The 27055-nt window shown below is 46.7% G+C and overlaps 2 protein-coding genes across 4 annotated transcripts; both read left to right on the top strand.

Moving 5' to 3' along the window:
* The first annotated feature begins 4564 nt into the window (after positions 1 to 4564).
* Positions 4565 to 13676, top strand: LOC119460755 (maltose permease-like). Its single transcript, XM_037721836.2, has 5 exons — positions 4565 to 4786; positions 8399 to 8508; positions 10848 to 12137; positions 12972 to 13124; positions 13195 to 13676. The coding sequence occupies exons 1-5, from the start codon at positions 4707 to 4709 to the stop codon at positions 13305 to 13307; spliced, it is 1746 nt and encodes a 581-aa protein (XP_037577764.2). The 5' UTR covers positions 4565 to 4706; the 3' UTR covers positions 13308 to 13676.
* A 3690-nt stretch (positions 13677 to 17366) lies between these two features.
* Positions 17367 to 26828, top strand: LOC119460756 (major facilitator superfamily domain-containing protein 6-like). Of its 3 annotated transcripts, none has more exons than XM_037721838.2 (4): positions 17367 to 17490; positions 19618 to 19788; positions 21085 to 22362; positions 26147 to 26828. In XM_037721838.2, the coding sequence occupies exons 2-4, from the start codon at positions 19725 to 19727 to the stop codon at positions 26341 to 26343; spliced, it is 1539 nt and encodes a 512-aa protein (XP_037577766.1). In that variant the 5' UTR covers positions 17367 to 17490; positions 19618 to 19724; the 3' UTR covers positions 26344 to 26828. The 3 variants fall into 3 exon arrangements, with proteins under 3 accessions (XP_037577766.1, XP_049528274.1, XP_037577765.1); XM_049672317.1 differs by lacking the exon at positions 17367 to 17490 and adding an exon at positions 17495 to 17615 and having other exon boundaries at positions 19625 to 19788; XM_037721837.2 differs by lacking the exon at positions 17367 to 17490 and adding an exon at positions 17517 to 17847.
* Positions 26829 to 27055: the final 227 nt, after the last annotated feature.

The raw sequence follows: 27055 nt of genomic DNA on the forward strand, positions 1-27055 counted from the left end.
CATACGTAGAGCCCTTCGGTATTCTACATTCATATTGTTTTAATTATTCGGGTGTGTATGCGTGCGTTTGTGTCCGCGAGGTGAGGCAGGTAAAGGTTTTGTGAAAATTGACGAATTCATACGCGGGGTTAAATTGGATTTTTCGAACGACAATTATGGAATGATGAATAAACGATGCAGACCTGGGGAAAATAGGCAAACATCTAAAACAGGGCACGAGTGCAAATCAGGTTCCTAATATCCTCACACCTACTCGTCCCTTGCTGCCTTCAACATCACATCCCTTAATTGCCTTCGCACCCAACCTGTTACTCTAACAAACATAGCTTCCACAATGGCAATACGGTGATGCAGTGTTCTCTGGGCAGTGTTCCTTCCAGCGCCCAGACAGTGGCTACCGTGCCCATGACCCATGGAGACAGATCACTCCAGCCGTTGCTTTTCTTGTTAATAGGAGCACGAGACACTTGCAAGTCATGAAGCAAGGGCGTAATACGTGACTTTTCCTCTTCCTCGGCATCGCCAGTCTTTTTTTTTTTTTTTATACCTCAAGGGTCCCGATCCCCGGCGCTCTTGCCAAGAGCCGGTGTAATGACAGCTTGCCATTCGACGGCTATAAGGAAGCGATCTGAAGTCTTATTATTTGTCGCCTTCACCTTCCCTGGTGATGCTCGACGAGGCCTTGGTAGCGTGCGTATACGGTTAACGCGGGCGCTGGAGCAAATCGAAGGCGCGTGTTGCAGCGTCGCCTTCGGGACTGCATAACGAAAGGCACACGGGTGGCCTGAGCGGACTTAAAATGGCACCCGCCGGGGTAGTCACTGGATATGGCCTAGCCCCTCTGAGCATGGGGTCTCGCGTATTCGATTTTGTGACCACGGTGACCGCGTTTCTGTGGAGCTTGAAGTGGTAAAACACCCGCTTACTTAGATTCACATGCGCTTAGATAAACACAGGCACGCAAAACAATGCGGCGCACCCACCTGCGATGTCTTTTATCAGCCAGGTGTTCATTCATCCAATTAATTCATTCGTTGAATGCCACCTCCGTTGAACTTACTAGAGTCAGCTTGTGGCAGTGAAAAGACCCCATTGTAGCTTGCGCAGAGCTGTATTCATTCGCCCGTTCATTGAATGAATGAAATAATTAATCATTCGTTGAATGACATCGCCGTTGAACTTACCACATTCAGCTTGCGGTGATGAAAGGACCTCATTGTAGATAGCGCTAAGTTGTATTGGTTGGTTAATGCCTCATTTCGGCTGCGATGAACGCTCGTAGTGAAGCGTTCCAGTCTAAGCTCGATGTGCTGGGTTTCTTCAACGTATACATACGCCGAGAGAAATTGTTCCTCCCGCAATCAAGAAGCGCAGCAATCGGGGTGACGTCTTGCAGCACTGGGACCAACTATAATGCTTTACAAGCGTTCTCGTTTTGTACGTCTGTCCTTCTTAGGGAAGAGAAAAAAAATCAAAGCCCCTTCCTTAAAGAAAGATAGTCGAACGCGAAGCTATAATTCTCCCATGCAAACTGAATCAAAGTCAAAGTCCAAAGCCAATGACCACGCAATGAACCCAAGAAATGCTGAGCGACCCGATGCGATGCAGATGTGATTTGATTGCTTGTTTAGGATTATATTTTTTGAACGTTGAAGTTGAATGAAGGCACATTTCGTTAAGTTGCATGGCCTTTATTTTAGATCATGTAGCCGTTGATTACACGCACACACTTTCACGGACGACTTTACAATTGCACAGTATTGCCTTGTGATCGCTGTGGTAGACGATCAGAGGCTCTGCCGTTGCAGATACACGGGATCGGCCTTACGGGCACGATCGCGCTCGCGCTTACGTTCGCGTACGGCAGCCTCTTCTGCCGTGCGCTGCACACGCGGCCTACCCATGGTGACGGCCGGGAATGCATTGCGTGACGCTCGTAATGCAATGCAGATATATACCGTTCATTTGGGTAGCGTGGCGTTGCAGTTACCATTGTTCTTATTGGTACAACTGCGAATGTAACCTGTAGTGTTGTACGATACGTATGTTGTGCGCCGTTGTTCTATTGTGTGCGCAGATGCGAATATTGTTCCATTGTGTAAGTTGGCTTTCCTGCAGTGCGTTTTCGGCGCTCACGGACGAATCAGTGAGAAATAGAAAGCTTCGCTTTAAAAGAGAGAGAGAGAGATACGACAATATTCTTCTGATGATCACGGCGCGGACTATACGCGTTCGCACAGTAAGGGTTCTGCAAGCTTTTATTGAACACAGCGTTACGAGATGTCTGCATAAGCACCGCCGCACTCATCTGTATGCAGTACTAACCTCCGGTATGCGTCTCCTTTGGTATGTCTGTGCTACGCTGAAACTGTAGTTTCCGCACGAAGGCGCTCTTGTTTACTCTATACAGCATATACGCGCACGTATAGCCCTAGCAGTTGAATGACCTTTCACGCCTTTATAAGTTCCCCTATGGTCGTATTCTTTGCAACGCCATAATGACCAATGGACAGGTGTGAACGCACGTGACCACCTACGCAAACGTACTATAGGGCAGTGACAATGCGAGCTTTGTTTTCATGCTTGCGACATTACAGAACACACACGCGTTGCCCTAAAGGTTGAAAGACCTTTCACGCTTTTATAAGTTCCCCTATGCTCGTTCCCTGTGCAACGCCGGAATGCCGGATGGACTGTTGTGAACGTGCGTGACCACCTACGCGAACGTACTACAGGACAGTGACTGTGAGGTTTGTTTGCCTGCTTGCGACATTACAGAAAGCACAAGCTCTAGCACTCCGATGTAGACAGTGGAGAGGTGCGTAGCAGCTACAAGAACAAGCTGTTGAAAATATGGACAGGATGGCCGCGCCGTTCAATGACCGTATAGATGAAACCGATGCGACAGCATCCTATGATTACTGGAGTGCAGCTGACCATCTGTCGGCCCGTTTATATACAGCTTCGTGAATGCCACGCTTGTAACGCCCAAAGACAGTTCCACTTCAAGGAAAATTTGAACAAATTGTTGACATTTATTTTAGGCCAGGGAGAGTATACATTAGTATAAAAAACAAGAAACGTTTTCCGGTTACAACTTAATTACTGTATTAATTAATTAATTAATTAGCAAATTGTTTGTTACACTGTCCACTGCTGAAACTTCACTGCAGCATATTTAAAACGCAACTATGGGCTTTCTATTTGGTTTCCCGCACTTTAATCAGCATTTTGAGGCATCAAACTCAGCGTAGCATACTATAGGTTGGGCATTACAGGTTTAAAGTCGATGATTTATCAGAGGGATACACAGTGCGAGACGTCGACGCAGCGATGTCTCGAGAAAGAAGACGACGTGTGATGCTTTTCGAACGATGAATGCTGATGACAGGTGTATGCACAGGGGAGTATACGACACATATCTAGCTACATTTAAGGATTCTATACCTCTTGTGTCACAGTGGCGCATATCCATTCTAAAGGATTCGCCACCAACGGGCAAATAGCCAAGAATGCGGCTGTACAAATATATTTAAGAAAACGAAGGCAGCCATCGAATGTCACGTGCTATTTCGTTAAATAGCCCGTATACTTTAGATAAAGAGGCCTATGAACTGCCACATGTACATTTTTTTTTTTTTTAGGAGAAGCTTTCTGAGTCACGTGGCGAGGCCACCGCGGTGGTTCGGTCGCGTGGGTTTAAGACTGGTCATATATAAATCCACATTGTGGGAGCATATGGCATTTGCATCCGTCATCCATGGGGCCGAATCGCCAGAAGCATCTTACCCTGTAAGCACGGATTCGCTAAGCTGCAAAAACCTGGTGCGGAACAGAACACGAGCATGCGCGCTTCGCTTACCGTAGAATCCGGCAAGTGTATTAGATCTGCATTTTTTTTTTTTTTACGCGTCTGCAGTACCATGCGTGAAAGCACTCCGTAGGAACGCCCTTGTGCGCTGACGCGTATCCGACGTGCCCCCTGGCAACTCAAAGCAACAGCTAAACATACCGGCAATACCGGTGGGAGTGGGCACTGGTTTCAGCTCGGCTGAACGCGCTGTACTCACGTTTCACACTGTACTGTTCCTGCCAACCGCGTCATCGGATGTCTTCAGATAACATAGGTCGGGGCGAGAAAGATGTGGTGGTCGGGAACGAGTCCTTCGACCTCTTCCAGCGAAACGACACAGCTGCCGGATGGCATCGAAGCGGTAGCAGTGCAGTCGAAGCAGTGCCGGATGGCATCGAAGCGGTAATTAGTGCCTTTGAAACGTCAGCTATCCGCTCCTATAGCGAGGGCAACGAGTAGTGGTGGCAAGTGAAACAACGCGTGTTTTCTTGTGAGCTTAGGCTTATTTCTTTCCTCGAGCGCTGGCATATATTGAATAACTTGTAGCAATCATTTCAGCATCCTCATCGTGTATACTGCCGCACCAGAGAACAAGAAATAAGTCGGACACGAAGGGAGTTTTAAAAGGTGTAAGAGAACGTGAGCAGGAAAGGGCGATGTCTGCGTGAGAATTGAAAATACAAAAAGAAGGAAGACACAGAAGCCAAAGCAGGCGTCGCCTCATGTGCAACGCGTCGAGTGTTTTTTGAGCTCGCGGCAACGGGCGGGTTGTGCCGCTCTTGCAGCCTGCCCGCACACGTGCGTTCGCTTTAAAACGACAAGCTCGTGAAGCGCCAACAGCCACCACTTCATAATGGTTCTAGACTCCAACGCGGCGGGATCTGCTTCTTCTGATATGGTCGCGAAGGCGGACAAACCGTCCACCGACCACTGGTAAGTTGGTGCAGCTTTTATTTTATTTAATTTTTTTTCCTCGAAGTGGACTGTTGGTGGGATTTACACTTACAGTACATTGTTCTCTGCAGGGCGTTTACATGCTGTATCATTTAAGTACAGTCAAAACAAAAATTCTATACGGAGGCAATGTAGTCAGCAAGATACCTGTAAATATTTTGTAGCTTGTCTACCATTTCTAAATATATTTTTATATGCGATGTGGTGGCGCTCCTGTGGTGCTCTTTTTATTCTACCAACGTCTCACAGTCTCTCGCCGCATACACATCTTCATAGAATTCTGGGTACAACGAAAGCCCCACTGTACATATCGGGCTAAGTTTTTACATAGTATGTGGCCTGTGTACTTTTTTGACGAAGCGTTTCCTAAGTTCCTCTAGGCGCTCGGTTCTACACGGAGATGCCGCTGTTGAAGAGCGAAGTTACAGGCACGCAGCACGATGACATGAGTTAGAAGTATCACACCAACGATCGCGGTGCTCCGCCGCCCCTTAGTCATCACAAAGCGTGAGACGTCGATGCAACGCGTGGCTGCCTCTGTAGAACGGAGCAGCCTCAAGTGTTATTTGCACTATGTTCTATCTGTGTATACAAGGGACAATTAACTGTGAACACCGTCCTTAAACTTACGCCAATGTGGACAGCAACGTGGCATACGTAAATAACAAAAAACGTTCACCGCTTTAGTTGTAGTTTCAAGAACTGTATCACGTGTCCTATACATCGTAGCAACGCATAACAAAGCACATATCAGCGAAATCTGTCAGCAAAAACTGCTCATGCATTCACGATGGTGCGGTAACGGCATGCCGATCGCTGCTGCGAAAGCAGGCCCGCAAGGTTAGCCTTCTTTTAAATTTGGAAAAGTTTCTCGGGTCATTAAAATTCACTTTTTTGAACTTCTGCAATCGCAACACTCAAAGATTGTTTCTCAAAATATATTTGAACACATTTAATTTCCGTGGTGGTTCGCTGTTCTTAGTGAACGCGTTCGGTCGTACACTAACTATATATACTGCTCGAACTGCAAAACACTGCGAAGTGCCCTCCGTTAGAACAAGTGCGACGGGGTCTTGTAGGCGTTATCGAAGCAACGCTGCTTTTGGAAGCTACTACAGATCTGCTGTTAACTTTGGTGATGAGCGCATGTAATAGATTAGTGGCAGGCATTCGCACTGTACTAACCAATCGGATCACGCTGCAAGAAGGAAATCGAGTCGTGTGCAAAATATTACGGATAATCACTTGCAGGTGACAGTGCGCGCGCAAATCTCTGGAGGGCTAACAAGAAAACGCGGAGCGGCTCGCTGCACGTTCTAGAGGCAACAAGCACGTGCGTACTCGTTTGGTGAAATACAGACAATGTCACTACAACAAACGCACGGTTGTTGGTGCGCTTTCTGATGCTAAAGTTCGGGTATACAGCGGAAAGCAATCGTTACTGTGTTGTATAGTCTCGCTTCTTTGGGCTTCACTCTGTGATCGGCATGCTAGACACGTAGCTGGTTGTTTTCCTTCACTTTGTTTCACGGTCACCACCTTGTGCAGCTATAGTCCGTACATTGCGCGCGTATATCTATCTGTTTGTTTCTTCCTCTTAGATATTTTTGTCTAAGGCAACATGCCACACTCTTGAAAGATTATTATGCTGTACGATAATATATATATATATATATATATATATATATATATATATATATATATATATATGTCGTGCAGCACAATGGCCATATTTTCATCACTTCAATGACTAAAGTACTTCTTTAATGTTGTGAATGCGAGCGTAAGATTAAATGCGCATACACTTCCTTCGAGAGATAGTTGTTATTGGTTCTTGACCCGCTTGGATTTGTCCAGAGGCTCGTCGGCGTCCCTCGGAACAAATCCAATAGATATGGGTTCCCATTGTCTTGCGCGCTAAGAAAAATAGGCTTTTTTCATAGTTGCAAAGCTAGCTTTCCTGCGAGGCGGCGTCACCATTTTTGCAAACAGCCTGTACAAGCGCAGTGTACTTGTATTATGTGATATGGAAAATGTAGACGTGGCTTTCGGAAGGAAACCATGCGAAGTAGACAAGCCTCAGCCCGTGCAGCTAGCACTTCATGTTCATTTGAAGGATGACCGCTGAGAATGGCACTAGCGAATTATGAAAAGCGTCTATTGGTTAACCCAGAGTCATTATGTGTGCATGTGCAAGATGTATGTGCAACAGACTGTAAGCCACTGGAAGAAGTCAAAAGTGCAGTTACCTCAAACAAGTAGTCATTCTCGAGCTGTACCGCGAGAATGGCATCAGCCGAAGAACTCGGATGCGTGGGAGTGGGAAACATTCCCGATTCATAAGCATCAGCTTACCGATAACGTTGAAAAAAAATTACGTTATTTTCTCTGCCTGTATTCAGCGGGCATTACTGATCTGTGGTGCCGTTCATACCGTTCTGAATACTCTGCTAGTACTCGACAGTGCGGTCGAAACTTAGAGACAGATGTTCCGTTGACCTGTCAACCTGCAGTGGGTACGACTGAGGCTGGTGCGCTAGTTGTTATATAACCTTTTTTTTTTCCTGCGTCCTAAAGAAAGCTCTCAAAACATGTGAAAAAGGACGTGGCATACCCAATTTTTATACCGAATTGCTCACCTTGATGCGGGGCTCTCAAAAGGGCCGCGTATGAACGAACAGAGCATTTAGCTTGGTGTACGCACCGCCTGGTTATGCTTATCTTTATCACGAACCATCGCAAGAGAAGCATATCGTCGCCGTACATGGCGCAGCCAGCACCTGCGTCGCTGCCTTGTCATTTTTAAGCGGAGAGCAGGGCACGTGTATTCAAGTGTGTTGGTGCGGGAAAAAGGTTTTGCTTGCACTTTACAACTGACGCATTCTATGTGAACATGTCGTCAAGATGAAAAAATAAACTTCCTTAGAGATATAAGCTCTAGCTTGCCAACCCGATTGGACCGCTGCATAGCAGCTCTTTGTAAATAAGTTCATTTTTGCAACGTTGAGCACGTTGTCAAGTGCACGTTAACTTTAATATTAACAGCGGCAATAACTCCGGCAACCTGCGCGACTATAGCTCGAAAATATTATTTTGTTTGTTTGTGTATACCTTAAACATAATTTACTTTAATACGTCTTTCGTTGACATGGTATTTATTACAAGCCTAACATCCACGTTAGTCACAATCAACAGGTTCAAAAGCCGACTTTTCTTCAAAGCCATCACCCTGCGCCATTGTCAATTCCAGCAGGGTGTCAAATGCAACAACTGTGTGCGCTGGCGTTGATGAGCCCCATAAACGAAGACATTTAGATGTATAGCCGCCATAATTATTTAAATAGCATGACCAACATTTTTCTTTCCACCAAAAATTAAAAAAAAAATACAAAGATAGAAACGAGGCAACGCCGGAGCTTGTCTGCATGATTAAACCACAGCATAAGCAGCAGCTAAAGTCGCTTTCGTTAACATAATGAGACTCGGAGAGATTTAGATTATTTAAGCCCCAATAACACAGGCTTGTTCTCGTGACCTCGGCACAAGCAGGAAGCGTATGCACGCGAACCTACTTTTGTCGTCATGACGCAGGAAGCAGAACACAACTCCACTGCTGCCGGCGGCGACCTTCTCCTGGCTTCCGGCATGCGTGAACCGCAAGCTGCTGCCGTTCAAGTTGCACTACTTTCTATTCATTGCAGGTCGGTAAAGTGAGAGAAATAGAGATAATGAGTTAAATGCAGGGAGGTTCACCAGCCCGAGCCTGTTTGCCTACCCTGCACTGGGGAAGAGGAGAGAGGAAAGGGTAAGGGGGCAGAAAGTTGAGCAGGAGGGGGAAGGAAAGTTGGGGTTTTACGTGCCAGACCAGTTCTGATTACGTATGAGGCACGCCGTAGTAGAGGGCTCCGGATTAATTTTGACCACCTGGGGTTCTTTAACGTGCACTACAATGCAAGCACACGGGCGTTTTTGCATTTCGCCTCCATCCAAATGTGGCCGCCGCAGCAGGCGGAGCGGAAGCTCTCAGCAACAGCACCCACACTCATACACAATGAAGCATTCATCTTTCAGACAAGGCACAAGCGGCCACATAGGCTAACAGATATATAGCGTAAAGATCGGGAATGGAAGAGATATTATCGCGAGAACTTTATTATTTTAGCCGTATAGGGGAATCTTTCTTCAGCGCTTCTGCAAGAAAGGGCCGTATCAGGCGGCGAACAAAGTAAATACGCAGAAGGACCAAAGACAGCGAATAAAGACGAATGAAAAAGGGAGGCGTCGGTATAGAGTAGACAGCAAAATATGGCAGCACAGCCGACGCCACCGCTCCACCTTTCTGCTAACGAATACTGATGTGAAACCGTCAGCTGCGATCGTGTTCCTGGGCTGTCAATTGAAGACAACGTGATGTCCAATTTTCATGGTGCGTCCACCTGATGTGTGCCTCAAAATTACATTTTTAACGTGTTTGTGTCGTTACCACGACTTCACGAGACATACAGGTTAAATTTCTACGTGTGTCACTCACCCCGTGAACGAGGCGCCATCGCTGGGCTGAATTCAAAAGCCAACTTATCAGCTTCCCAAAATAACTCCACGAACGCAAGGACAATTAATAAGTGGTCCTTCTGGTGCACCAGCGAACGCCGGTTGTGGTCCAAAGACCGAGTCAGAGCCCAGAGTAGTCAAATCACAACAAAATATATTCTTCAAATAAGGCAGTTACATACATACATACACTTCGGTTAGGCACAACGCAATGCAATTCAGATGGGTGTTAAGAAACTCTGGAAAACAATTAACGACAAGCGCTAAGAGTTCAACACGTACAGTACAGAATGAATAGGAACACAAAGTGTCCTCTCGTATTCACCCGTGCTTGTCTTGAGCCAGACGATCTCGGCGTAGCTCGAGGCAAATCTCGAAGAAGGAACTCCTTCCGGAAATGCAGACGCTCGATGAACTCATTGGTTAGTTTGCCGGGGAATCCCCTTCTTCCGCAGACGGTCAGTCTTCACGTCACATCTCGTCACCGGCGCGGTCTGATCCCCGACTGATTCCCAGTGTCACAAAAGTGCGAATAATTAAAGCGCGCGCCGAGAATTACCGAAAGAGCACGTCGGCCCCGCGGCAGCTTCGACAGAGGGAGAGAGCGCATACGCCACAGACAGCCGACGCGATCAACGGAGTCTAGAAGCTTCGACAAGATACGCGAAGGTTACGGTAACGAGAGAGAGAGAGAGAGAGCCGGAACACCCTCCCACCCGGCGAGCAGAGAGAGAGGAGTGCGACAGCCCGATCGTGCGCTAACGGATGAGTCACCACCCTCCTTGACGACGCTGCGACGACCGTGGCCAAAAAACGCGAGAAATATCTGGAAGATTCCCAGGCTTTCTTCATGCTACGGGACCACAACTCCGTCAGAAGGTTCGAGAAGCGCCAGCGAAGGCAATAAACGCGTCGTGCGGGAATCAGTAGGGGGATCAGACCGCGCCGTTGAAGAGATGTGACGTGAAGACTGACTGTCTGCGGAAGAAGGGGATTCCTCGGCCAACTAGTCGACGAGTTCTTGAGCGTCTGCATTTCCGGAAGTAGTTCCTTCTTCGAGATTTGCCTCGAGCTACGCCAAGATCATACGGCTCAAGACCAGCACGGGTGAATACGAGTGGACCCTTTAATTGTGTTCCTATTCATTCTGTACAGCACGCGTTAGACTCTTAGTGCTTGTCGTGAATTGTTTTCCAGAGTTTGTTAACACCCATCTGAATCGCATTATGTTGTGCCTAACCGAAGTGCGTATGTGTGTAACTGCCTTACTTGACGAATATATTTTGTTATGTTTTGACAACTCTGGGCTCTGACTCAGTCTTTGGACCACAACCGGCGTTCGCTGGCGCACCAAAATGGACCCTTATTAATTGTCCTTGCTTTCTGGGGTTATTTTCGGAAGCTGATAAGTCGGCTTTAGAATTTTGCCTGGTGTTGGTGCCTCGTTCACGGGGTGTGTAACAACGTGTCATGGTTTGTTTTCCTGTAGGAGAAGCTGGCGTGGGACCATACATCGCCGTCGTGGGACGACGAAACGGCATAGGCCCCGCCACAATGGCGGTCATCTTCACCGTCATGCCACTCACAGCCGTCCTTTTCAAGCCCGTATGCGGTTTCATAATCGACCGAACTCGAAACATCACTGCCGTCATCCTCGTTCTGCAAGTTCTCTGCACTCTATTTTACGGTGTCGCTTTCTTCTGCCCCAGCGCCATATCTGATGGCGCAACGTACAAGGGCAATCTGAGTTGTTCATTGGAGGTGTTCGATGTCACCGGGACTTCGGGGTCGCAACAGTGCTCTTCCAGTGGAAGCGATTCCATATATTGTGTGTTGTCTTCGGAGAAACACGTGTGGGAAGGAGTCAGCGCTCGACTGACTACCGACAACAAAATAGTGCTGGCCAACGCGTCCAAACCCTGTAAGGATCTTCTCAAGTATAACCTTCTATCCAACGACTCCCTCGCCGTTCCAGGCGAGGTGAAGTGTTCTTGCGATGCTGCATTGTACAATAACCCAAACTTCTGGATCTACACCGTGTTCGCTATTCTCGGCTTCGCGTTGGCCGCAGCGCTGAACAACGTTGGTGACGCCGCCGTGAGCAACGCACTGGGCTCGGACATCGAAGTCTTTGGCCGACAACGCCTTTTCGGCACCCTTAGCTACGGCATGACGTCGCCGCTGATAGGGTACCTGGTGGACGTAGCCAGCAGTGAAAGCTCAGTCACTGATTACAGGCCGTGCTTCTACGTATTCGCAGGTGCCATGCTTCTAGATATGATCCTTATCCTTGCCATGCCTAGGATGCACGTCGCCGAAGTCTCCGTCAACTTCTTCAAAGACATCGCGGGGCTCTTGTCAAGCTCTGAGATCCTGCTCTTCACGTTGTTCACATTCCTGGCGGGATCCATGATAGGGTTTCTCAACGCTTTCGAGACGTGGTTCCTGGAGGACTTGGGAACACCCACGTTCCTTATAGGCCTAACCAAGACAGTTCAGTGCTTTGGCGCGGAGCCCGTACTGTTCTTCCTCTCCACATACATACTCAAGAAGATCGGGTACTTCTACTCCTACTCAGTGGCGTTCCTTCTGTTCGCCTGCAAGGCCCTTGGGTACTCCTTCCTGCGGAACGTCTGGGGCTCGCTTGCCGTGAACATCGTTGGAGGAGCCATTTTCCCGATGGTGTACGCCGCGATGGCTGTGTTCGCCAAGAAGAAGGCGAGACCCGGAACAGCCGCCTCCATGGTCTGCATCCTCGGAGCCAACTACGACGGTCTTGGTAAGAATCAACCTACATTATTTCTGCCTTCCAAGTGCAGTAAGCACTTGTTTTAAATATTCGCGCTTTGTCCTTTCAGCAGACACCTGCGTGTTAATATTATGGGATGATTTAGGCATAGTGTAACGGTTATAATGTTACGGTTACCATCGTTGCCACCGTCATGTAAAATAATTTCTTAAGTTTACGGCGCCTTCTCACATTCAACCTGTCGTTGCCCACGGTAAGCATGCTTGTTACGCGGCTTTGCAGCTCGCTCTGAAATTGGTTTCTGCCTCAAGAGAGGAAACCTGTCTGCGCCAGGGCACCCGAAATCTCATTCGGTCACGTGTGTCAAACATTCCAGGTGACTTAATCCAAACGAAGAAGCTGGTGTCGCGGTCACGATCACGACCACTTGACATATCATGGTCGCTATCATGAGTGGCCGTCGCGCGAACGCCGGCCAATGAGGAAATGTTCTTACGTAAAACGTTTTGCAAGCACGAGCAGGGAAATTTACAAAACTTCGCTTAAGTAAAAGCGGTTTGTCATTCGCCAAAACAGAGACCGTCATGTCGTCATCAGCTCAATGCCACAATTAAGCGGCTAAAAGTCGTGCATCGAAAATTCAGAACGCGCACTTCCGAATAGAAGGTTTGTGAGTTTTGGGTGGAGTTAACGAATGCTTTGTTCACAAGGATTGCTTGTCATTGGGAGGACGCGTTCTCCAATTATATTTTCGGTATCACGAGCACCCCGCTCTTACATTGAAGCACCACTGATTTCGGTGGGCCCCATAAGGAGCATAATAAATGACAACAGCGACAACTACTCCCTTTTCATCTCGAACAGGTTCGGCAGCAGGCAGCTTGGTAGGCGGACTCAGCATAGACAAGATCGGAGCGAGACAGACTTTCCGCTACCTTGGCTTCTCGTCAGTGGCTGCCGCGTTCCTCATTGCGGTGTGCTACTTGCTCCTACGCTGCACAGCCGCTCACGAATACGGTAATCACACGCCTTAGCTGTGCGATTGTATGTAAGCTTCGCCTAACTTACATGTTCTTGTTATTGACAGATGTTACAACGGAGAAGCCCAAGGCATCCACTCCTGCTGAAAACTGTGATACCACGCACATTTCGCCAAAACCTGAATGCGCAATGCTCGTGGAAAACCCGCCTAGCAAGTAGCGATGGGGCAGCTTTTCGATGTGCGGCTGCAAGACTTCCCTAGCGAATTAAGCTCAAGGCGTCACATGTCCACAAGCCACTTTGCACATAGCCAGAGATGTGGAACACATGGCTAGAAAAGCTGCGCGAGATCAAGAAATGACGATTTGAAGCAGTGTCATGGCAGGACGATGCATCAGCCTGTTTGTTGTTGTTGTTGCTTTTTTTGTCCCATGTTCTGTACATCGTATAGAAACATGTATCCGGAGCAACTGGTTCAGTTTTCCATCTTCATTTATTACCTGCCATGTACAACGGACTCTTACCTTGTATTCACATTCCAATTCACGCATTCGTCTTTCGACGGAATGTGTGCCATTGCTCTCGAACAATGCCATTTGGAGGATGGGAAGTGGGTAAGGTGGGGATGGGGGGGGGGGGGTTCAAGCAAGGTTTAAATATGCCACGCGAAGGGTCACAAATATGCGGCTCACGTGGCTTGTCTTGGGTATTTACAACCTCTCCCTCTCATTGGGCAACCTCTCCCCCTCCGTACACATTGCAGTACAACCCGTGGGCAGCCATGCACTGCGTGTACAGTCTAGTGGATGTCTTGTGTGAGCGGAGGGAGAGTGATGCTTGCTTCTTAGAGGGCACGAGTTTAAAAACTACGCCAACAGGCAACAAACTGGACAACATGCTATCTCACTGCAGAGCGTAAGCTTAGAACTGCGCGCGTGCCCTCGATAAAGGCTGCATCTTTACAAAATGTCTCTGTAATAACTGAGTCATGCATGCGTTGCGGATGTTGATGTGCTACGTTCTCTTGCCAAGTCTCTCCCTTCCTGTCTCCGTACGCGCCAGGAACGTTATACCATACGTGGCACGCAACTTTTGGAAACGAATTCATGGACTTGCCATTTCATCTCAAGAATGTTCCATTTTATGACCTCTCATGAGTCATCGTGCAAGTGAAGAATGTATACACCTGCAGTCAGTACGCATGCAAGGGCAGTGCTGTATTTTTAAACACGCCTGTCGTGCCCATGAACGTTGTTCATCGGCACTACGTTCGTTATCTGTGTGCTATTTGTAACGAAGCTTGTAATGTAGCGAATTTCCACGGCTGATAGAGTGATTTCAACTAGAATCGACTGGTAGTAATGAGCAACCATGTCATCGTGACATTTTTAGTCCAATTGTCTTCTTTTTTTTTTCAACTGTCATGGAATTTTAGTGCTTTAAACTGAGTTTATACTCAACTTGCATTTGAGCCTATCTCACTGCAGCAAAGTGCATTTGGGAGTTGGACGCGCTAACCACTGAGTTCTTGCGGAACAATAGTGCTGGATAATTACTACAAGGATTTGCGTTCCCCACTGACTTTGTGAACGGTGGCGCCTGTGCACGCATTTCGGAGGCCAGAACAACCAATACTGTACCGATAAAAGCGACATTGTACGAGGATGACAATACGTGCATCGCACAGAGGTTATTCTTGACCTCATGGCGGTATGTTAGCGTGTAATTCTTAACGCGCAATGCTTGTGAAAGCAGCGTCGATGGCACTAAAAAGGCGTGTATATATGACACTGGTGATGATCAGATTCAAACATGGCACGTACACTGATACGAAAGGATGCGCCCGAAATCAAGAGGTTGGTGGAAAACAATGAAAGAAGCATCGACGGTGCCACTGCCGCTAACAATGTCGCAACGATTACGCTATATAGTTTGTTACGTTGTAGCTCACAGGATTCACAACCGCCAAATGCCTGACAGAGTGGTACTGCAAATTTACAGGGGAAAAAATACTTTCGCTCAAATGCGTCATTTCGTTCGTGGCATGAGTTGTGGAATAAGCTTTGGTCTCAGACTTGATTAATCCCAAGCCTGGGTCTTCAAAACGACCCATCAAGTCTGGAAAGTAAGAAGCCTTTAACACACCAACTGCCCCATCACCTGCCGCTTAAACATTAATTTACTCATACACTGAAATTCAAAAATTGTGTAAGGAAAATACATATTTTGAAAGTAATTTCAAACGCTAAGTGGCCAATACGTAGATTCTCGGATGTTGTCCCACTGAATGTTGGAAACAGAAAATATCACTACTTTACACAAGTTCTCGAGCGCTGTAACACTGATCACAAGGTAACTTCACCATGATAATTCACAAAAGAAACTAAATCAACATGAACCACCAAGATAGTCTGAATCTATGAATATATTAAAAATGTAAACTATTGTACTACTTCGAAAAAAATTAACAGAATTAAACCATATGCCAAACAGCTGCCAATGTATCGTACTACAAAGCTATATGCATGCTCTAAATGCATCTCACCTACTTAGACATGGGGAGTCTGAGAGCGCCAAATCTGTCCAGTTACTTCGAATTCTACAAAGTACATTACTGCGCCATATAGAAGGGAAGGTACGTAGTACATCACAAGAAGATAAATTCACAACTTTCTTATCTAAGCAATACCTTTCTTATTCTAATATCACATAATTTTGAATTAATTATTATTTAACTATTGTGTTTATAAGTCATTCTTACTTAAAGTCTTTACACTTACTTTCTACGACTGCACCCATTCAAATTATATCATAATCGCCAATGAGCTATCTAATTAACCACATTTCTTTACCTTCCTTAAAGCATATGGAAGCGAAATGGGGTAGAAGGAAGCGACCCCTTCTTCCCCCCTCCCCTCATATATCCAGCTGATCTGACTGTTAATCCTACACCGTTAATAATCTATTTTAGTCATAACATGTTACAACAATGGTAGTAAAGTCAATCATAACTCAAGGCATGTCCATTTTTTTTTTTTTTTTTTTTTTTTTTGTAGACCAGGGGGGCTATTCTGTAAGAGTCCACCTAGTGGACTGTCCCCTTCGGCTGTCGCCATTGGCTGCCGCTTCACGAGCGCGAAGGAGACTGGCTGGCACCTTCGCGCTCGTGAAGCGGCAGCCAATGGCGACAGCCGAAGTGGACAGTCCACTAGGTGGACTCTTACAGAATAGCCACTCAGGAGCAATTTCGAGGCACCCCCAGATTCAGCCACGAAATGCATTGGCGTTGCCAGTAATTTCGTCCTGTTAGTGCGTAAGCTAAGATTTCAGAAATCGAAAATTGAATGGATGGCATCAAGCGACAGCCAAGCCTACTCGGGGCTACAAGATACGAAGGTGACAAGGGCGACCTGTGTACAGACGACGGTAGCGTATAGTGCGTCTCACGCGAATAAACGCTGTGGGGAAAGTCTGTCTGCAGTAATTTGCGTTACTATTGCATAAATAATAAAGATGTTAAACATTTCTTGTTTAAATAATTAGAAACAGCAGGAAACTCACGGCTCAAGCAAGTTTTGAAGCAAGTTTTGAAGTGTTTGGTTTAACGAACGGCTAAACTAAATTGCCCCTACCCCAGAACCAGAAATGGAAGCGTTTCATATTCGGAGGGAATGGGGCCATATGTTATGTGTGACATATACCAAAAGGTTGAGGCGTGTAGGTTAATTATTATGTGCTTTGAAACTATTTACTGAATGGTGATTTTTTTCTCACTATTTTCATGCGTTATTCGAGGCGCACAGTCTCCTTGGTGAACTAAATGAGGCACGTTGTTTATGTTCTGCTGAAACAGAAGCCGTGCTGTGGGCGATATGCTATAACGGTTTAAGCTGTGTAGGTTAATTACACCTTTTCTAAAAAAAATACTTATTCAAGCATTCTATAGCACATAGGAATCGTGTCTTTACATTGTCCCCCTCGAACCATCTAGCTGAACTTCGCACTCTCGTGGTGTATCACTTGGCCGCCAGATTAGACTACATATTTCTTAATTAACCAAAAGTGGGTAAACCTGGAGGGGCGAGAGGGGCGATGATAAGGGAGATGCCGCTTATCGCGCGTACACGCGCCATGACACCGAGGGAGCATACGGGAGGGCGTCTTCTTGCTGGCGCCGCCATCTGCGACTCCTTCCGAAAGCCCTCATCTATATCGCGCCCATTTTGGTGATTACTGAGGGCCACAGATGAGCCAGCCGTTTCTGGGCAGCCGAGGCTGTCCTGATAAGAATGGCGGCATCGTAAAGCAATTAGCAGCTGCAGATTCCCGAGCTCGACCTCTGACTCTCCGCTGTCTAATCGCAACGGTCCCGGCGTCTTCAGCAAAGTGGCTGACCGAACGGGTAAGCTAAACCCCTCATTGGTCAGACTATGCGTCTCGAATTGTCGCTGTTGCACGTGGATCGAAGAGATTTGTTGGCGACAAAATTGCACGTGCAGTCGCTAGTTCTCAATAATTACACCAAGGGTACGTACTAGATTAATGCATATCGGGTGCTGGTCACGTTTAGTTTGCCTATTTTATTAAAGTGGATACTTAAACTGGTGCATATTTAGGGAATTGACGCTGTCGCTGCTGTCCGAACAGGTTTAGTACTCTCAGTAGTAAATCACTTGTTAGAAATAATGATACTACTTGCCCTTCGACGCTGTGTGACACATCTGCGGCAAGGACTGTCAGACTATGAAGAGACAAGCAGGTAAGAGAGAGACTTTATTTCTAAACGATTGTTAGCTTTCGCTGTCGAAGTGGAGTCACTAGCTGGTTGTGGGGCTGAACCCGGTTGTCTAGCACGTTAACTTGCTTTATATCTGTCACAAGCAGTGGTCATAGAGCCGGGCGTAGCTCTTGCATTGGAGCAGTCCAGCTCTTCCAGATGTAGGGACTGTAGGCTGGAATGTTTGAAGTTAAAATTTGGGAAGAAGAGACCAACTCCGGGGCATTTCTGGTAAGCATGCAGTGCGCCGGGGCAACAGCCACATAGCTGACACACCGGTTGGCCCGGTATGGGCTCAATGTTATGTTGGATAGCATTGTTAGGTAACGTAAGTGGTGGTGCCTGACGGATTAGTAGCATCTTCTCTAGTGTGTGTTTATGATGGGTAAGGATATTTCTTGAGTTGTAGATTTGGCGCAACGGAGACGGCCTTACGTTGAAAGAACAGAAGCTGCCAGACTTGTCGCTAGTTGAATTTTGTGCCTACTCCTGGCTACGACTCATTGATTCATCACTTCTGCAGCTACTTTCCATTTCATGCCCCCTTTTACTCTTCATAAGCCCTTCAGGTAAGTTTAATCGCATGGGCAAAATAAAAATGTTAAGAACCCAAAGGGAATGAGCAGCACACACGTACAGTCTGTTTCACACTTACGGGAAAACTCGGAGCGCCTTGCAATGCGCTCCGAGTTTTCCCCTAAGTGTGAAACAGACTGTACATTCGTCTGATATATCCCACAAGATTTCCAACGCGACACGTCTCAAGTTTTTCCAGCTCCCTTCTTTTTTTCTTGTGCTGGGAAATTAGCGGGAAGAGACAGACATAAGCTGATTGTCTTTATTACAGAATTGCAACACGCCTTGTACTGACGAAGCAGTCTTTGCATTCTCAATTCCTATTACTATGCAAAGTGTGTGCTTGCTAACTACAAGCACTTTGACGTTATCATGTGTTTGCTACGCACTGAAGAAGATATAAAGCACTGTGACACTGAAAGAAGAAGAAAAGTGCTAGTCTAACACGAAAATTAACCGTTACATCTACCGCGAACTGCTTTGACGTCGTTCTCTCTATGTGGGCATTGATTTATATATCCGCACAATTACTCTCATTTCCAGTCTCCTGATTCTGGTCAGAGAGAGATTAATATCATAACTAAGCGAATATTTAGTTAATTAATTTGCGAACCTCTTCGAGACGAATACATGAGTTTATATTCTTGGATCATTTAAGCGCCAAGTAAATTATCTTGGAACGAATCCCTGCGCCTATATTAATCTTAAGCACAGGTTAAAAGACAGTATTGCTACACATGGAAATCCTAAACTCCTTAGAACTGAATATCTCCAAAACCACAACCATTTTTACACGTACTGTAGGTACGTTCTCTGCACTTTCTCGGCGTATGTCAACAGCCCTCTGTGCAGTTTGGCAATGCGGATGATATTTGCAGATACGAATGCAGTTCCGTGTCACTGTTTCCATGTTTCGTGACACGATTACAATGAACACCACCTTCCGTTGTCTCTCTTTGTTACAGACGCAGCAGGCAAAGATAGAACTCTTGCGGCCTTCTCGCAGAATAGCTTAAGGGCAATCACGCACTCTCTGTCACAAATAATTGCACACAGCTTCGCCCTGTTGAGTTTCATTATCTTCATGAGCATCCGCGTTGCAGACACACGTTGCTCTGCTTTTTTTTTTTAATGATGCTTCATTAGTGCACGCTTTTATACCCCCTTCTCTTCTAGGAAATAGGCGCGAGTCCGCTGTCATTCACACCTCAGCCGACCAACTGGACAACAACTACGTACGTGACTAGCCGCATGCCCTGCGGCTTGCGGGAAAAGTGAACATTATGTTTTCCTCCATCAATCGAAGTCTGCTGCCCATTAAAGCACACTACTTCCTGTACGTTGCAGGTGAGTAAACCGCATGGTGTAAGCCGGTACAACGGCTGGTCTACAAGTGTTTATAGACATGATATTCAAAACTTACCTTTTTTATTTTATTACAGAACGCTATCTTTAGCTGCTAATAGCAGTATCTCGAATAAGTGAGGTCTGGATATTTTTTTTCTGCTCCACGGAGCTGGAAAGTACCCACACTATCATCATTTCCATTAGCTTCTAACAGCAAACACTGGAAATTAAACGCGTGGCAGAGAGTAGTACGAATATACAGTATATGTGTATATCTTTAATTCAATCGAGGATGGCTGCTTTGTCACGTAGAGGTTAACACAATATATTGTATAGATGGCTGAAACACCGCATCATTCAGTCCTTCAGAAACTTCAGTAGGGTTCTGTAATACGTGTGGTGGCATTGACAACGCCCCTCCGGGAAATGCCGTTCACTTTGCGATACATTTACCCTCAAGAGTTCCAAAAGCTTTTGTCAGCAAGCGTAAATGCTGGGGCATATGAGACGACTGAAACTACCCCCATTGACTAGGAAACCTTAATTCCCACTGATGTGGTTCCAGTTGCTCCCTCTGACCCGACATTGCTGGCTGTAACACTCCACAAAGCTAATTTAATTATGATTCACAAAACTGTCTCCAAGGCCCTGTTCCGGCGTGTCAGTGCGGCTAGTCCCTACGTGTGACTAGCCGGGTCGCGTGGGGTCTCCCCTGCGTCTTCTCGGGACCTCAATAAAGTTATTTCACTCACTCACTCACTCACTCACTCACTCACTCACTCACTCACTCACTCACTCACTCACTCACTCACTCACTCACTCACCTATGTATAGTGATGGCGGCTTACCTTGTCGAGTTGCACCCGTTGGCAACTGTCTGACATTGTCTCACGTTCAGTAGCAGTTCCGCCTTCTCGATATGTTAAAATGACTTCTATGCTCACTTGGAATTGTTACGTATAGATATAGAGCGGTGGCTTCCTCTAGATTAAAGTCGCAGCAAGAAGCGTAATCACAGTATGTAATTAATAGCTCGTAACTTAATATTCTCTCAATTCTACTGCTCTTAAATTGACTAAGAACCTTCACACATCTCGCGTCTTCTCATTGTCATTAGAATGATGCTGCTACTTTGACGAAAGCTTAGTTTCGGCTGAAAATTATTTGAAAATCACGTTAAGCAAGTTATGCGAGGGTCCTTTTTAAACTCGTGTGTTTCAAACAGTTTGTTGTCGGAGTAGGAGAGTATAATCACACGTACAGGGTGGCTTCTTTGCTTTTGGATGCGTTACGCAGCTCAAGCCTGCGTTCTTCCGTACCTGGCTGCGGTGGGTCGAAGCAATGGAATACCCGAGTCGAACATCGCCTACATATTCGCCCTCATTCCCATCGGCGCCATCTTCGTGAAGGCCATCGGCGGCTACGTCGCAGACAAAACGCAGAATGTCACCGCCATACTTCTCGTTCTCATCTTGTCCCTGCTGGTGTCTAACGGCATGGTGTTCTTCAGCAAAAGTGTGCGGGACCCCCCGCTTCCTCCGCTGGCGCGTCTCAACTGCCCGCTGACAAACTTGACTTTTGACAACCCGTTCGTTAACTGCACAGAACTCGCGCCTCCTTGCAACCTCGACTCTTGTTCTCAAAACGCATCGACGGAGACGGACGTTGTCTTTAACGGCAACGTCTCAGTGGCGAGCGCGGACAGAATGTGCTCGCTGTTGCAGCCGAACGACACGACTGTACTTGGTGCCTTCCCCGTCGAGGTGTGCCGGTTGAGCTGCTTGTGTTACGAGGCGGAAGACAACGAGGTCAACTACGGCGTCTACGTCGTGTTCGTCGCGATCTCATTCATGACCGGTGCCGGCGTGTTCGTGCTCACGGACGCTGCCGTCTGCGAAAAGCTCGGGGACAAGGCGAACACCTTCGGCAAGCAGAGGATATGGGGAACCATAAGCTGGGGCATCCTGAGCCCCATAGCGGGAATCGCTATAGACGCGGCAAATACAGCCACGAACGGCCGCGCCGGGTACACACCGGGCTTCTACATTTTCGCCGTACTTCTCGTGATGGACATGGTTGTGCTGCACCACACGCCGCGCCTCAGAATGGGCGCCCAGTCGTCGAGTTTCTTCAAGGACATCAGGACCGTCTTCGGTGGTTGTGAGGTTATGGTCTTCACCGTGTGGACGTGCTTCACCGGCGTGTTCTTCGGCGTGCAAGCCTCCTACAATGCCTGGTTCCTGGAGGACATCGGCGCGCCCAAGCTGGTCATTGGTCTCGGCTTCGCCATCATGACACTGCTGGCCGAACTACCTCTCCTGTTCGTGGCTGACAAAATCATGATTAGAATCGGCTACTTCTCCTCGTACTGCTTGTCTTTCGCCTCGTCCGCGATAAAGCTGATCGCTTACTCCTTCCTGAACAACCCCTGGTACGCGCTCATCATCGACGTCATCGGCGGTGCGGCATTTCCGCTAGCGTTTGCTTCCATGACGGTCTTCGCCAGGGAAAACGCTCTCCAGGGCACGTCCGCTTCTGTGCTGTGCGCTCTCAACGCCTGCTTCGAAGGAGTCGGTTAGTATCATCTATTTTCTGAATTTTCTTTTGTGCAGCTTAACTAAGTCAATCCGATACATGCATGGGCGTCGGCAGGGGGGCACAAAACGGGCACTTGCCCGCCCCCCAAGCCACACCAGCACTTGTTGCCCCCTCCCCAAAGACAAAATCCTGCCGACACCCATGAATACATCCGTATAGATAGACTTATGTATAATAACAAGGAAATGGGGAGAAGAGAAATCGGTAGGACTGTCAAACCCTCCTCTATATGACGCAGCCAGCAACGCAGCTTTGCCAAAGATGGTACCAACAAATGCAGCTGCGACGTTTGAACACACGGTTTCGGGTTTGATTTACGGTACCCGCCATTGGGGGATGGGGACATATCTTATGTTGTGGAATGCAAAAGCACCCGTATGCTGAGAATTTGGTGCACTTACTATGACCCCTGGTGGTCGAAACTGGGGCGGTGCTACCACTGAAGCGTTAAAAATTGGGCAATTTCTGTTCTCGCGAAGCTCAGCAACCATTTTCACCCCGAATATTCTGGCTGTTCTGTTTTAAAGCGAAGTTTCCTTTTCATACCTTCCTGGTGTTCGGTGCGCCTTGCGGGAGCTGTCTCACCGTATAAAGTGGGCCGATCCTGAAGTAATAGTGGACTGGGCCGGTCTCGGAAATTGCGTACTCAAAACTGGACTTATCCCGGAGTCAGAGGTGGGGACTCGGGGGGTTTTAATGTGGTTTGGAACACAGGCTGATCCTTCCGGCAGTGCAACCACAGCTGTGGTTGAGCAGATTATGATAATGCTTATCGCATTGCAATCACTCAAATGTAGCATGTGGCCTTGTAGCTTCTTTGCCTCTTTCTTCGAGTTTGGCGAGTTTGGTGAGACTGATTCTCACCTAATAGAAGTTGCGGGGTGTATCTCGCGCTGCTGCGGCGCGGAGAGGGAAAGCACGAAGAACAGCTCTGAAATCATCGTGAAGAGTTTGGAGAGGAGTCACTTGCGTAGTGGCGCTGGATTATACGTTATAACATAGTGTGTGTGGGTGTGTGTTTTTCTTTCGCTTCGAACACCTTAAAAAAAAAAAAAGCCCACAAAAGTTAACCAAACGTCTTCACTAAAGAATAATTATGCACCCAGGCTGACATCCTTTGCAAGAAAAATCAATACAACCAATTCCCCAATTGAACTGTTTACAATAATTAACGTCTTAATTACAAACTTCACAGCACAAGTTTATGTTGGAAGGTTGAAGGAAATCGCCACAAATGTATAGGTTCGTGTTTCGACATTTCGAAACACCCATGCAAGCCGAAATAAATGGCCCCAAAGTATTTGTTGAATTTACCTACTTATGCACGCAGCACTGTAAAGTCCGGCTCGCAGTGCAACTCTCCTTTTAACGTGGCGTGGCGGAGTAAAATGGAGCTGGGTTACACAGCGCGATAAAGCGGTCCGTATCGCTCCTGCTGTTGTAGATTGAAGTGACTATGCATTCACTCGGAGATCGAGAAAGAAGTCATAAAGGAAACTCAAGGAGGTAAACCAGGCTGATCCCGGCAGGTTACTCTGCACTGGGGAAGGGGGAGTTAAGTACAGCGCCAATGGAAATAAGATTGTGGTAAGAGGGACGTGCGACCACAGCTTCATTTTACACCGCCCTGATACGTAAAAGGAGGGTTACTCAGCGAGCTGTGCTTCGCATTGTTGCGTGCGTAATCAGGTAAATAAAATAAATAACTTGAGGTAAATTATCTTGGTTTGCATGGCCGTTTTCAAATGTTCAAAACAAGAACTAGGCTCTTATGGCGATTTCTTTCAACTTTTTAATATGAACTTGTGCCGTAAAGTTTGTAACTAAGAAGATAATCGATGTAGTAAGTTTAATTGGTGAAATGATTGCTTTGGCTTTTCTTGCAAGCGACGTCCGCATGCGCACATAAACTATATGTAGTGACATGATTCAAGTAGCTTTTGTGAGCTTTTTTAACGAACATACACTATGGTGTTTGTATAGTTCAGTGTGACCCTAAAGAACATTTACCAACATCTAGATTGGGAGGAATAATTGATGAACTTGCTGCAAGAGGTGTAGACGCGTGAAACATCAGTGCCTTCATTTCGTACTTCTTCTCAATGCATACACCCGCGTATACTTGCAATTATACCTGCACCGCGACACGAACAGCGCCCCAGTATATTCCTTTTATTGCACTAGTTTGCCCTACGGCATCAAAAGTAAATGTTATACATGGTTATGAAGCTCTGTCTCCTGCATAATGTCCAAGAAGGAACTAATAAATCAAGGCTGATCAGTTGGAACCATACCTAGGCACTCTCGAGCCCACGACTGGCATTTAGAGTGTGATGTAAGCTGTCGAGAAGGCTTCGCCTCCACAGATTTCCACAGTGTGTGGAATCCGCATAATTCCTTATTTAGTGGCTACTTGACGAATTTCAGAAGCGTTAGCCTGTATAAATGGCGTATTGAATATGTTCGTATGTATGTCTGCACGTATGTCGTGGACACCTGTAAAGCGTGCTTCTCTGCAACAAGACACTTCCTGAGGAGAAGCCCCCATTTGTGAAATTCGTTTTACACGCGATATAGCCAGCGCTACAGCGCGCGTTGAGCGTAACCATGTAAACTGTAAGCGCATTTTTAGATTAACAAATGATAAATCAGGGCTTATCAGTCGGAACCATACCTGGGCACTCTCGAGTCCAAGACTGGCGCTCATCCGATGGCACCATCGACACATCGGATACATGCGGTTAACGTATCTGACTCCTGGCGACACATCTTGCGGTGAGCGCGCCGCATGCCGAACGGTGATAACGACCGCAGCGTACTGTAGCAATGCGGTGGTGTATCACATGGCGTAACCCAATCTAACCACATAGTTCCTTAGGGAACACTTTGGGTCTGTAGCCACCAGAAAAAAAAAATGCAACCCATTGCTACACGCGCGATAATACAATTCTTGGAGGAATCGTGAACGTCAAACAGTTGCTAAAGCGGGTAATGGCCCATTTCATCTATTTATTCGTAATTTTGTTATTCCTCGTGCTCCTATTCTTGTTCTTATTATTTTAACTTAGCAGATATTCTTGTTTACATGTTTACTTGTGTTCTCGTGTTTCTGTGGCTCTTGTGTCCGTGTACGCAAGTGTTGTGCATGGAATGTGACACTCGAGAGAGATATCAGAGACGTCCCGACACGAGACAAGAATAGGGGACTCTACACAACCCACATCTGGCTCAATATAATTTATAAACAACCTGTTCTACTAATTGTGCTCAGTCATGAGCGTTCTTGTGGCTCTCTTACCAACAACCCACTGAAATTTGCGACGGAACCTACCTAAGTGTTACCACACGTGTCGTTATATATTTATAAGGAGGGTTGTCAAAAAATTATAGTTGCTACCAAAGGTTGTTCCTTAGTGGCGTCGCTTTCACTGCCTCAATGCAGCCGAACAAAACTTTGCCAGCCGTCGTTGGTTTGCATACATACCTCTTCGTCTCCTTCACATCTAGTTTTCCGCGTAATCTGTGTTTCTTTGTCTTCGGGTCCCGTATTACAATTAACGCACAAGAGATTACAGCTCAATTGCCCGCCATCTTCACGTCGCAATGTGTAACGATTTGATCGCCACAGACAAACACCTGCACCGTCGTGCACATGTATATGTCCTCTAAATTCAATTAGGGCACGTAACTTCAGTGTCCATCTGCTTCGATCTTCACATTAAATGACCAAACGCTTTCTTCTTTCTCTCATTGCTCGTAGGTGTCGTCGCCGGTAACTTCATCGGTGGAATGAGTTTCGAAAAAGTCGGAGGCAAGTTGACCTACCAGTACCTCGGCATTGCAGCGACCGTCTGCATGGTCGGCTGCGGTCTGTCAGGATTCATCGTGCGGAAGCTGCATCCAAAGGACTCGCTCTGGAAAGCTACCGCTAAGGAGCCAACCGGTGCCTATACTTAATGTAGTCCTAAAGCGACAAACATATCTATAGACATATCTACAACGCGGCGTCGCCCGGCGTCCACCTACATAGCGTCGAGCGATGGCGCGCTGTTATGCCGCATGACCATTCTCCACAGACACCTCACGAGAATTTTTTTCAAGATGATTGCGACACAAATTAACAAGATAAGAAGTAACAAGACTATATATATACGTATGCGTTCGTTTGGTTGTCTCGCTCACTTGCCCTGTTGTCATCCAGAAAAAAGAAATGCAATATCAATTGTCACAGCCCAATGCCCTTCTTCACCTTCGCCTGTGGTAACAGCATAGTTATCGCGCGATGTGAAATCGACGCCTTGATGACGCGGCGCCGAAAATACGTCGAAAATGCGCTTCATGCGGTAGCGCTTTCACATCACCGAGAGCAGTGCATATGGGACCAAAGCACACGTGGCATGTTCAATTGCCTCCGAAGTTCTGCCGCCTGTTCATGCCGAAAGATAATGCTTCTCTTTTCATCCCCGAATGAATGGCTGCTTGCCTTTCTGTTTTATTCGTTTGTTTGTTTGTTTGTTTGTTTGTTTGTTTGTTTGTTTGTTTGTTTGTTTGTTTGTTTGTTTGTTTGTTTGTTTGTTTGTTTGTTTGTTTGTTTGTTTGTTTGTTTGTTTGTTTGTTTGTTTGTTTGTTTGTTTGTTTGTTTGTTTGTTTGTTTGTTTGTTTGTTTGTT

This window comes from Dermacentor silvarum, chromosome 8 (assembly GCF_013339745.2).
Source record: "Dermacentor silvarum isolate Dsil-2018 chromosome 8, BIME_Dsil_1.4, whole genome shotgun sequence".
Taxonomy (NCBI): Eukaryota; Metazoa; Arthropoda; class Arachnida; order Ixodida; family Ixodidae; genus Dermacentor; species Dermacentor silvarum.

Excerpts from the sequence above, each read along its gene's own strand:
- LOC119460755 (XM_037721836.2), top strand. The coding sequence starts at position 4,707 with ATGGTTCTAGACTCCAACGCGGCGGGATCTGCTTCTTCTGATATGGTC. Across the intron at positions 8,509-10,847 it reads CTACTTTCTATTCATTGCAG|GAGAAGCTGGCGTGGGACCA; the intron begins GTCGGTAAAGTG and ends GTTTTCCTGTAG. Across the intron at positions 12,138-12,971 it reads AGCCAACTACGACGGTCTTG|GTTCGGCAGCAGGCAGCTTG; the intron begins GTAAGAATCAAC and ends CATCTCGAACAG.
- LOC119460756 (XM_037721838.2), top strand. The coding sequence starts at position 19,725 with ATGTTTTCCTCCATCAATCGAAGTCTGCTGCCCATTAAAGCACACTAC. Across the intron at positions 19,789-21,084 it reads CTACTTCCTGTACGTTGCAG|CTCAAGCCTGCGTTCTTCCG; the intron begins GTGAGTAAACCG and ends TGCGTTACGCAG. Across the intron at positions 22,363-26,146 it reads CGCCTGCTTCGAAGGAGTCG|GTGTCGTCGCCGGTAACTTC; the intron begins GTTAGTATCATC and ends CATTGCTCGTAG.